At 33.2% G+C, this 13208-nt stretch overlaps 2 protein-coding genes across 2 annotated transcripts; both read right to left on the bottom strand.

Annotated features, from left to right (window-relative positions):
- Positions 1–2344: 2344 nt before the first annotated feature.
- On the bottom strand, positions 2345–5780 carry LOC131615689 (receptor-like protein 9DC3). The gene has a single exon (XM_058886837.1). It carries the CDS (start codon positions 5721–5723, stop codon positions 2556–2558), a length of 3168 nt encoding a protein of 1055 aa, XP_058742820.1. The 5' UTR covers positions 5724–5780; the 3' UTR covers positions 2345–2555.
- Positions 5781–8890: 3110 nt separating this feature from the next.
- Positions 8891–12222, bottom strand: LOC131615688 (receptor like protein 22-like). The gene has a single exon (XM_058886836.1). It carries the CDS (start codon positions 12165–12167, stop codon positions 9114–9116), a length of 3054 nt encoding a protein of 1017 aa, XP_058742819.1. The 5' UTR covers positions 12168–12222; the 3' UTR covers positions 8891–9113.
- Positions 12223–13208: the final 986 nt, after the last annotated feature.

Here is a 13208-nt window from a genome sequence, read left to right as displayed (position 1 = left end):
TTTATTTATATTTTTTTAATAGATTAATATGTATTTTTTTACCTTTTAATTAAACTTTTCACTTATTTTTTAAAACAATTTTTATAAAAGTAATTTTTTAACAAATTTACTCTAAAAAATATTACATATATTTATAAATAAATGTATAAAATAAACCATCAAGAATTACAATTACTAGAATTAACTAAAAAAATAGTGAGTTTTGGAGGAGGAGCGGGTTTTGGCGAGCGGCGGGCTTTGGCGGGGCGGGTATGGCGGGCGGCGGGTTTTGGCGGGGCGGGCTTTGGCGAGCGGCGAGCCTAGAATCCCAACCCAACCCGCCAAATTTTGGCGGGTGCGCGGGCGACCCGGCGGGCCCCGGCCCGTTTTGCCACCCCTACATATAGATGCATCGAATTGCATGACCTATTTCATTTGAATTTTCATCTCCATATTTATGTCTTGCTTTGACAAATAAAAAACTGATTTGGTTGAAATATCTACATTTATAGTATGACATGTTTAAAATATAATTATTTCTACTATGAAATGTTCTCCCGTTTAGTAACCGACGTGTTTCGAATAAATGGTCTAGACTTAACTTGCTGCACACGAGAATAATTATAAATCAACAACAAGAATAAATTAAGCTTTAAATATGGATAGTCATATACTAATTGGATGCAAGTCGTTTTGTGTTAGGGCGCAAGGTTTTTATGACGAACAAAAGAAATGAGAGAATATTTAATGCTCTGCAAATGATTGTTATAATGATTGCTAAATAATAGGAAGATTCTAAAGTTTCACATTGATTGGAAATAGAGCATTGAAAGAGTATATATAGAGGGACACTCCTCACCTTATAAACCGGTTTTGTAAGAATGAGTTAGGTCAAACCCATCTTTTTTATTGCATATCCTTTTATATTACTCAGTGGGAAACACCCCATTACGAAGAAGATCCCACCTCCACAAAGCCATGGTTTAAGCCTCCATCACCCACAAAGTAAGAGGAGGTATCAAGCGCCTCTTCATCCACCCACAATGCTGATTTGTCATGTCTTCCGAATTCTTGTTTGACATTTCTTCATTTTAAAAGGTTTTGCCAACACTTATAAAGGGATAAATACGAGTAGCGTGTCAAAGAAAATTAAAGGAAAACTTGACATCCTTATAAAAGTACATATATGAAAATGAGGTTTATGAAAATGCAAAACAGAAAGGCCAGAGATTCTTTAACACTCTTCTGCGAAAAACCCTAATGAAGGAAGCAAAAATAGAAGATAAGGTGACATGAGTATTATCTCAAAGAAAAAAAGTTTATGGACACACATTACATATTCGGCCAAAAGAAGCAGCGCAAATAGGAGAAATACGAAGAACAATGTAGAAAGCATGGCTGCAACATAGAAAGTTACGAGCACGAAAGGAGAAGAATTCAAAAATTTGCAAATGATGAAGAAAGATAAACTAATAGTTCTAAAACTTATTTTATGTGTCTCAACAGAGTGAATAGAGCGATCCATTACATTGGAAAGTGTGAATTTTACCATTATCAGTTGACATCTCATCATGAATTGTTCATTGTACTCGAGTATCCTAAGACGTAGAGGATATCATTATCGTCGATCAAGAGAAAGAGATTTAATGTATTTGTTCCCAATACTAATGACGTTAAGACTCTTTGCTTACTTCTGCTAACAGTCGGCCTAAAGGTGTGTCATCTCAAGCATTCAAATTGAGTTTCACTCTTATACTATTTATCATTCTTTACAGACACGAACATTAAAATGCAAACTTTGTAAGTCTACTTCGATTCATCACATTGGAAGTATCACCACCTCATCTTCTGATTCTAATTCTTAGCAGAACAATAATGTGTAAAAGATTTCTCCATTTAAAATATGTATGGATTTAATTTATATTATTAATATTTTAAAAATAAAAATGCATTTGAGATCGGATATGTTAGAAAGTCGGAAAGTCACCTCCGTTTTTTTTTTCTTCCAATTTTGTGCTATAAAAATTACAGTTTTCTCAATCTTTTTGTATCAGTTACGTTACTCTCCAGATCAGTTTTATTCTTTGTTTTTTTTGTGTGTATCTTTTGAATGAATCATGGAGAAGCTTCCAAGTCCATGTGTTTCACTAGCTTAAACCCTTTGCTAGAATTTAAACAGAAGTCATGTGCAGAAAGCAATTCATTGAACTGAAACTACCAACAGGAACCTTGATATGTTGTTTTGAATTAGAAATTACATTAAGAGAATGGAGCTGATCATATTTAGGCATATTTTTTACAATTATTCACATAATTTTGTAACAATTATTCACAAAAAACAGAATTGAAAATATGAATTACTAGACAGTGTTGCTTACTGATAATACAATCAATATTTTGAGAGACATAAAATTCTTAACAATAAGAATAGCAAGAAACACACTCAAAACACCTCAACAATAACAACAATGGAAAACTTACAAACTAAATTAATCTTGCTGATCAAACAAGAATGATCAAGCTTATTTTAAATAGAATTAAAAACTAACACAATATAAAAAATAAACACAATAAAATTATGACATTTGTATCATTTGATTCATGGTTGAACCATTGGTTCTCCTCACTCTTGTTCTTCTTCTCACTCTTCTCTTAGGTTTCCCACCAAATACCATCACAAGCCATCTAGGCTTTCCAACTGAAAACATGCAATATCCAAGGCCTATTCCGAACACAAACCCACATCCATATCCAATTGCCACTGGCTTCCATCCAAATCCAAATTTCTCTTCACTCCAAAGCTTATCGGGTGAAGGTGGAGAATGTTGTTCAAATCCACATTTCTTTGACAATGGAAATCCGCATAACCTCAAGTTTCCTTGATATGAATCATTTGAAAATGTATTGAACTGCTTTCCTTGAGGTATTTCTCCTATTAGATGGTTATTGGAAAGATTCAAAACTTCAAGGCTGTCTAGATTTGTGAAATCGGCAGGAATCATACCAATCAACATATTTGAGGAGAGATCCAACCATTCCAAGTTTGTCAAATTTCCCATGGATTGTGGAATATGACCAATGAGTTTGTTATGGGAAAGGTTAAGTCCTATGAGTTCATGAAGCTCACCGATAATATTCGAAATCTCTCCTTCAAACTTGTTTCTAGACAAATCAATACTTACCAAGATTCTTGGTATTTTTTTCATTGCCATATTGGTTCCTTTCATTGTCACAACCATTGAATCGTAGTAATTCTTAATTTCATCAGCTGACAAACCAAGTCTTTGTTTAAATGAATCAATTACTACAGCAAAAGAAATATCCTTTTCCATATATGACCTACCTTCTGGATCTTGAATAACATTTTTCATGGCATCAAACTTTTTAAAATAGGTTTTTGGTAGCGGACCGCTAAAGTTATTTCCTGAGATATCAAAAATAATTAAACTGGGAAATGGATAATTGATCTTTTGATTAGCAATGGAACCGTGCAACTTATTGTCTCGCAAAACCAACACTTTCAAATTTTGCAGAGTTTGAAGCCAGTCAGGAAATTTGTCCTTTATTCTGTTGCTGCCAAGATTTAAAACATCAAGATTTTTGCATTGGGACAAAGTTTCAGGCAAACTGTCTTCTAATTGATTGCCAAAGAGATTCAGAGTAGAAAGTTGATTGTCCTTTGAAAAGTTATTTGGCAAAGTGCCATAAAATTTGTTCATTTGTAGATCCAAAACTTTAAGAGACATTGAACTAACAAGACATTGTGGAATAGTACCTGTCAATTTGTTGTTTGCAAGATTGAGAACTTGTAGGAAACTCATGTTGCAAATTGACACCGAAAGTTCACCCTGTAGTAAGTTAGAACTAAGATCAAGGGAACCGAGCCAATAACTACTTGTTGAGATTTGATCTATTGATGTGAACAAGTTTTGAGAGAGGTTCAAAAATCCTTGGTTATCCATTGTTGCAAGTAACCAATTGGGCACTCTTCCAGTAAATCTGTTATTGGAGATATCAAGATATTGCAAATTTGAGAGATTTTTTAGGAACTTGGGAATTTCTGTCAAACTGAAGGAAGACAATTCTAATTCCAATAGTTTGGGAAAATTGTAATTTACATTGGATTCAGAGTTCAGCGATAATTGGCTATTATGTGAAAGAGACAAAGATTGCAAATTTTGAAGTTTGGAAAAGTGTTGAAAATCAACAACACCACTCAAGTTGTTTGATGATAGACATAGTATATATAGGTTTGAAAGGTTGAAAATTGATTTTGGAATATTGCCATGTAGCTTATTGCCGCATAGATAAAGTTCTTCTAACGAATACGATGAGATCGCACTGATATTCCCTGTAAATCGATTGTTTGTTACAGATAAAATTTTCAAACGAGGCAAAGATAGCAGGGAGGAAGGAATTGTTCCATTTAACAAGTTGTTGTCTAAAACCAAATCTGTTAGTTTTTGCAACCTTGAAATTTTGTTGATTAAGGGACCCACTAATTTATTATTTGAGCAATCTAATGTCACAAGATGATTCAAGTTAAATAATGAAGAAGGAATTGTTCCTTCTAAATTGTTTGAATATAGAGAGATATACTGCAGTTTGGTCATCCCATCAAACACATCTGGAATCTGACCCTTAAATGAATTGGATGAAAGGTTTAAGGTAGTGAGACGATGAAGGTTTGAAAGTGATATTGGAAGCTCACCTCCAATTTTGTTATAACTCAAATCTATTTGTTGAAATTGATTTAATTGGTGAAATACATTTGGGAGTTGGCCACTAAAACCATTGGAGGAGAGATCCAGAAAAGTTAGGCATGGAAGAGTTAAAAGTGAAGGTGGAATTGAGCCATTAAGAGAGTTTGCCGTTAGATGTAGAGAAGTAAGATATGTGAGGTTAGAAAATGATGGTGGAATGGGTCCTTGAAAACCATTACTTGAAAAATCCAAAATTCTAAAAAAGTTACTACTGCAACTCAATTTTGGAAGCTGACCTCCAAGGTCTTCATTACCTGACATATATAGTTCATGAATACCGGGTAAGTAGAGAATGCTTTGTTTGAAGTTCCCTCTTAATCTCGTGTTTCCAAGATTAAGAGTAACCAAAAAGGAAGAAAGGTTGAAGAGCAAATCGAGGGAGTTTATTTTTATTGAAGACATATCTGTGGCATCTAAAAACACCTCCCTTAAATTTGTTGCATTTTGCATAAGTCTCTTCAAAGTGCTCTCGTTCCAAACTAACTTATAGTTCCCAGAGAGATGAAGTGATGTTAATTTAGAAAGGTGCGAGATTTGAGGAGGAACATCTCCTTGAAAGGAAGAAGAAGAAGACAAGTCAAGATGTGTAAGACTCTTAAAGTCCCCAAACTTAGAATGAAAATGGGAGGGGAAGAAATCATTGTAAGAGAGGTCGAGTGTTTGGAGATGAGGAAGATGGAAAAGGGTACTGTTGGGATGTAATATACCTGTAAGGCCTTCACAGGCAAGGTTAAGGCCAATCACATGACCAGAGATAGTGTCACAAGTGACACCATGCCATGAGCAACAATCACTTCCATTTTTCCATGTTGTTGTTTTCATGAGATTAGATTCATCACAATAAGGGAAAGTTGGTATTGTAAAGGAGGACTTGAATTGAAGCAAGGCGGAATTCTCATCATGATGACATAAGAAATTGAAAGAAGAGAAGGAAGGAAAATGGAAGAGAAAAAGATATAAACACAAAAACAACCACCCCATTGGATAATTAATTCAGCTTTGTGGAAACTTTAGTGGTTTATTTGAAAGAAAGGAAACTCAGAGAAAACAAAGTGTGGATGAAAATAGAAAGGAAGGTAACATAGATATTTATAGCCAACATTTAAATACAATATATCTCAATTTTAATTTTATTTCTATGGTGGAAAATGTCTATCCACATAAATTATATTTGGACTAGTCATAATAAAATAAATAACATACTTAAATTTAATTATTTATTTAATTAATGACCCATTGCTGATCATAATAAAATGTTAAGGGACGTATATAAACTTAGTTCTACTCCCAATCTGTTAATGGAAATGTGATTATTATTACAAAATTATCGAATTTATCAAGTAATATTATAAAATGACATACAACTATGGGTCATGCTAACGAGTGTTCCAGGGGCACTCTTTAAGGTTTCCATATAAAGAAAACATTCTCTAAATAAATTAATCAATTCAATTTTCAATGCACTGAATACAAGTTTTTTTTAATGAAACATGCATTTTTGCTCATTAAAAGAAGTCAATTATTTCCATTTTTAATGTATTAAATACAAGTATATTTAACAAAACATTCTTTTTAGACTCTTAACCAGTGTCCCTGGGGCACCCGTTAGCATTTCCCTTAATTTTACTTGTATATTTAGTGTCACTCTCTTCTAGCAATTTCTTACGTTTAAATTTATTAAATTATATAAATCATTTATTTTTCATAATTTACATTTTTAATTAAATTATATAAATCATTTATTTTTCATAATTTACATTTTTAATTGATTAAATTAAAATGAATGATATATTTGATAAGTATTATTAAATACTGAAATTTAAGATAACTCTATACAAATAAATAAATAAATAAATAAAATTAGACAAAAATTTCACAACAAATCCACCATTTAAGAAACATGATACTCTGGAAAACCCCACCATACTCATGCCTTGCTAACCTACCCGTATGGCTTTTGGTATCACTTCATGTCTTTTGTTACCCTTCGCATAACTTTCTAAGCGTGACATCCTGATCCAACCATTCCATCTCCCTTTGCTGCTAGGGGTGGCAAAACGGGCCGGGGCCCGCCGGGCCGCCTGCGCACCCGCCAAAAATTGGCGGGTTGGGTTGGGATTTTAGGCTCGCCGCTCGCTAAAGCCCGCCCCGCCAAAACCCGCCGCCCGCCATACCCGCCCCGCCAAAGCCCGCCGCTCGCCAAAACCCGCTCCTCTTCCAAAACTCACTCTTTTTTAGTTAATTCTAGTAATTGCAATTCTTGATGGTTTATTTTATACATTTATTTATAAATATAAGTAATATTTTTTAGAGTAAATTTGTTAAAAAATTACTTTTATAAAAAATTGTTTTAAAAAATAAGCAAATTGCTGCAACGTTTTCCAACCTTTTTGCCAACTAAATTGTTCCATACAACTAATTCTTCTTCCAAAAAGCAATTACATTTACATCTGCTTTGCACGAGTTCCCATATGTCACTTTAACACATCTTTCTTCTTCTATCATACTAACCTACTCTCTCACTTCCTTTCATATTTGAAACTCTGGAAATCTACCATATCTCCTTTCTACACGCTTATCTTTGTGAGCATTCAACAAATTAGAAGTAATCACTGTTTGCAAGCGCGACGAAAATGGCGAGATCGTTCGAGGAGATAATCGATATCACCATTCTACACCCTTTCTCATTTCTCTAAAACTCACTTCTCTCTGCCACTCTTATCTCTCTTCTCGTCCCTTTTCTCTTTCTCCGTTTCCTAATTTCTCAGATCTGAAGTTCTGCCTCTCCTTCATTTTAACATTTTTTTTTGGTGAAATAACAAATCATGAAGAGATGGCTCCTAAGAGTAATTTTTTGGATGATTTGCGTTTTCGTTGGGTGATGATGAACAAAGCTGGAAAAAAATACGACAATAATTATGATTTTTTGTGATGGAGATTCAGTCTTCTATCGCTTTAAGACTACTATTTGTGGTAGAGATTCGGTTCGTATGTTTATTGTTTAACCATGTTTAGTGGTGTATGTGTATAATGGAATTTTTGGTAGAGATTTGTGTTCATCTTTGAGAATTTAGAATAGTTGTTGTCGATAAAAATGTGAGTTAGACATGGTCTTAACTACATCCGTTTATGTTTACTGTTTCTTTGTATTATGTTTTGCATAGCTTTCAATGTTAACATTGCGATATGTTTGTATATTGTTATGCGTTTGCATTCTGATGAATTAGCAATAGCAACTTGATTAGAAGAGGCACTCGCTGCAGATTGATTAGGGCCAGACTTCTTAATCAATTTTATTAAGGCAGTGAATTGATCCTGAGTCATAGGGGAATTGCCACTCTTTATGTCAAGTGAATTGGAAGTAGAATTCGAAGTAGGTCCTTGGTCCCCTCCTTCAGAGCTAGCATTATTCACAGATGTATTGTTTCTGCATATGGGGTGGAACTCCATGCTTCTTAAAACAATTCTCAACAGTATGATTAGTTTTCCACAAAAGGTACATACACGAGCACGAGCCTTGGAGAAATTGTGCTTAGAAGAAAACCTTTTGGAGTCAGCAGCACTTATCAATGCTTGAGGTTCATCAGTGGGAACTTGAATCGGATGTATAACCATGGTAAAGATCTTATTCAAAGGAGGCAACGGTTCCATCAATAGAATTTGGGATTTAACCACAGTAAAATTATCATTCAGGCCAGTCAAAAACCTAATGATGTGCAACAATTTTTGGTTTGATCTGGCACTACGCATAGCTTCACAGGCACATTGAATTTGGCAAGTACACATAGGTTAAGGTAGATATAGGTCAAGTTCTTCCCAAAGAATCTATAATTCAGAAAAGAATGTAGTTACAGATTTATCTTCTTGTTTGAGATTAAAAATTTCTTGTTGTAATTTTGAAATAAGAATGCATTATGTGATTCGATTATGATAGATCATAAAATTAACACACAAAAACGTAATGACAAACTTATATGATTTAGATTGTCAAACTTTGAAAAACATAGACTAAATTTCGAAGATGCATCACCGAACACATTTTTTTCTATATTTTTAGTTGAGATTTCATCAATTCATCACTTTTTTATAAGTAGCATTGCCCTTATTATTACAATATTTCTTAAATCTGTAAGTAAGTTAAGTAACACTTTTCATTTAACTGTAATTTCAATTTATTTGTTAAACTCAAACACAATAAATACAACACACCTTACAACATTAATAACAAGAACACCAACAACACCTTAACAGCTACAACTTTGGAAAGTTTCCAACACATAATCAAACTAGTTGATCAATCAAGAATGATCAAACTTATTTTAAACAGAATTAAAAACTAACACAGTAGAAAAAATAACCACAAGAATAAAACTATGACATCTGTATCATCTGATTCATGGTTGAACCATTAGTCCTCCTCACTCTTGTTCTTCTTCTTCTCACTCTTCTCTTTGGTTGGCCACCAAATATCATCACAAGCCATCTTGGCCTTCCAATTAAAAACATGCAATATCCAAGGCCTATTCCAAACACAAATCCACATCCATATCCAATTGCCACTGGTTTCCATCCAAATCCAAATTTCTCTTCATTCCAAAAGTCGTTGGGTGAAGGTGGAGAATGTTGTCCAGGTCCACATTTCTTTGACAAAGGAAATCCACATAACTCAGAGTTTCCTTCGTACGAATCATTTGAAAATGTGTTGAATTGTTTTCCTTGAGGTATTTCTCCCACAAGATGGTTATTAGAAACATCCAGGAATTCAAGAAAATTCAAATCGGATAATTCTGCAGGAATAACACCGGTGATCATATTTGATGAGAGATCCAAAGATTCTAAATTTATCAAATTTGCCATGGATCGAGGAATACTACCACTGAGTCTGTTATGGGAAAGGTTAAGTCCTATAAGTGCATGAAGCTCTCCAACAACATTTGAAATATCTCCTTCAAATTTGTTTCTTGACATATCAATAATTGCAAAGTTTGTTGAAATTTTCACCAGTGTGGAATTGATCCCCTTTATCCTCAGGGTCACAGAATCGTAGTACATTATATTACTAACTTGACTATAAAAACTAAATGACTTAACCATATATGAAAAACTTCCATCATCATGTTTCATTGCTTGAAACTTTTCAAAATATGCTTTAGGAAGTGGGCCGCTAAAGTTATTGCCTGAGATATCAAAAATAATCAAACTGGGAAATGAACTGTTGACCCTTAGATTAGAAATGAGACCATGCAACTTATTGTCTCGCAAAACCAACACTTTTAAGTTTTTCAGGGTTTGAAGCCAATCAGGAAATTTGTCTTCTATTCTATTGCTGCCAAGATTTAAAACTTCCAAATTTTTGCAATGGGACAAAGATTTAGGCAAATGGTTATCTAAATGGTTGCCATAAAGATTCAAAGTTTGAAGTTTACTATACTTTGAAAAGTAACTTGGCAAAGTGCCATGGAGTTTATTCATTTGTAGATCCAATACTAAAAGGGAGGATGAATTAGATAAACAATGTGGAATGATACCTGTCAATTTATTATGTGCAAGATTGAGATATTTTAGTGAACTCCAGTTGCAAATCGACACAGAAAGTTCGCCTTGTAGTGAGTTAGAACTAAGATCAAGGGAACCGAGCTCTTTTCTACTTGTTGAGATTTGATCTATTGATGTGAACATGTTTTGAGAGAGGTTCAAAAATCCATCAGCCACAATTGTTTCAAGTAACCAATTGGGCACACTTCCATTAAATTTGTTATTGGACATATCAAGAGAATACAAACTTGGGAGTTTTCCTAAGAATTTGGGAATTTCATTCAAACTCAAAGATGACAATTTCAATGTAGTTAGTTCAACAAAATTGTAATTGACATTGGATTGAAAGTTTAGTGATAATTGGCTATTATGTGAAAGGGATAAAGAAAACAAATTTTGAAGTTTGGAAAAGTGTTGAAAATCAACGACACCGCTCAAGTTGTTTGATGATAGACATAATATAGTTAGGTTTGAAAGGTCGAAGATTGATTTTGGAATATTTTCTCGTAGTTTGTTGTTGCAGAGATTCAGTTCTTCTAAGAAATAAGATGAGATTGCACTGATATGCCCTGTGAATTGATTGTTTGATAGAGATAACCTTTTCAAACAAGGCAAAGATAACATGGAGGAAGGAATTGTTCCGTTTAACAAGTTGTTATCGAAAACCAAATCAGTTAGTTTTTGAAACCCTGAAATTTTTTTGATTAGGGGACCGGCTAATTTATTATCAGAGCAATTCAATGTGAGAAGTTGATTCAAGTTAAATAATGAAGAAGGAATTGTTCCTTCAAAATTGTTTGAACTTAAATCGAGTTGTTGCAGTTTGGTCATACCGCTAAACACATCTGGAATCTGACCCTTAAATGAGTTGGATGAAAGGTCTAAGGTTATGAGATGGTGAAGGTTTGAAAGAGATATTGGAAGCTCACCAATAAAATCATTGTGAGAGAGATGTAAAGAAATTAGAGATGGAAGAGTCAAAAGGAAGGACGGGATTGAACCGTTAAGATAGTTTCCTGTGAAATCTAGAGAAGTAAGATGTGTGAGGTTAGAAAATGATGGAGGAATGGGTCCTTGGAAATCATTATGTGAAAAATCCAAAATTCTAAGAAAAACACTGCAACTCAATTTTGGAAGTTGGCCTCTAAGGTGATTCATTGGCATATATAGTTCTTGAATACTTGGTAAGCAAAAATCATATTTTTTGAAGGTTGTTTGTAATCCTGTGTTTCCAAGATTTAGAGCAACCAAAGAGGAAGAATGATTGAAGAGCAAATCAAGGGAGTTTATTTTTATTGAAGTCATATCTGTGCCATCCAAAAACATGTCCCTTAAATTTGTTGCATTTTGCACAAGCCTCTTCAAAATGCTCTCTTTCCAAACTAACTTATAATTCTCGGAGAGATGAAGTGATGTTAATTTGGAAAGGTGTGAGATTTGAGGAGGAACTTCACCTTGAAAAGAAGTATAAGACAAATCAAGATGTGTAAGACCCGTAAAATCTCCAAAGTTAGAATGAAAATGGGAGCTGGAGAATTCATCGAAAAAATTGTCAGAAAGGTTGAGTGTTTGGAGATGAGTAAGATGGAAAAGGGTACTGTTGGGATGTAATATACCTTTAAGGCATTCACCACCAAGGTTAAGACCAATCACGTGACCAGAAACACTGTCACAAGTGACTCCATGCCATGAGCAACAATCACTCTCATTTTTCCATGTTTTTGTTTTCATAGGACTGTGTTCATCACAATAATAGTAACCATCAGTAGTAAATGAGGCCTTGAACTGAAGCAAAGCAGATTTCTCAATAGGATGACATAAGAAATTGAAACAAGAGAATGATGGAAAATGAAAGAGAAAAAGATGTAAAAACAAAAACAACCACTCCATGATTAATTAACTTAACTTTGAAATTAATGCTGATTTTGTGAAAATTGTTAACAATCTGATAGAAGGAAGTGTGCATGAATGGCAAGGAAGGTGACACATATTTATAACCAAATTCAAAATAGTTATTTAGAACCAAAATATTCATCTTTTCCATACAAGTTTTATTGCGATTTACTAATTTATTCATACACAATTTCTACTGAATGATATTAGAAAGTTACAAGTATAAGTTTATATTAGGAAGATCCTAAAATTCCACATTAGTTGGAGATAGGGCATTGAAAGAGAATATATAGAGGGACACTCCTCACCTTACCAACCGGTTTTGTAAGGATGAGTTAGGTCAAACTCAAATAATTTATGAAACAGATAAAGTATAATAAAACTTACACGTTAAACTTGTAATTTCAAAAATGTTAAATATGCCGGTTTTTAACTATTTTTTTTTATTTATAAAAGTTAATATTATAAACAAAAATGTAGCATTAATCAATTTCAATTTTTTTAGAAGACCAAATTAGCAATTAGTTCAAATTTAAAGGTATTAGAGTGTAATTTTGTCTATTATTTATTAGAAGATAAAGGTTTTGTGTTCTCACCTATTTTTATTGTTTGAAGTTATTTCCCTGGTTGCTAATGTTGTTTATCTCACCCATTAAATTTTTTGGTGCAATTGAACTTTAAATAATTATTTAGAAGGATTTTTATTTATTCTATCAATTTTACAATATAAATGTTGACCAATAAAGTAAAATTGAATTGAAAAAGACACAATTAATACTTTTATACAATTTATTGATTTGGAAAAGACACAATTAATACTTTTATACAATTTATTGATTTGGAAAAGACACAATTAATACTCTTCTACTCCCTTTGATCACTATTATAAGAAGAAAATTTGAAACTTTTTTTTTTAACTTTTTTTTTTTACATTTGACAATTAATTTTTTTTATCAGGCAAATACATTAAAATGGAGTATAAGGGATACTCCAACCAAAAACAATGGTCATCCTCTATAGCAGAGAAGAGGATTAGTG

This window comes from Vicia villosa, linkage group LG7, assembly GCF_029867415.1.
Source record: "Vicia villosa cultivar HV-30 ecotype Madison, WI linkage group LG7, Vvil1.0, whole genome shotgun sequence".
Classification (NCBI taxonomy): Eukaryota; Viridiplantae; Streptophyta; class Magnoliopsida; order Fabales; family Fabaceae; genus Vicia; species Vicia villosa.
The sequence above is the reverse complement of the archived record's forward strand: the minus strand, read 5'-3'. Positions and strand labels throughout refer to the sequence as shown.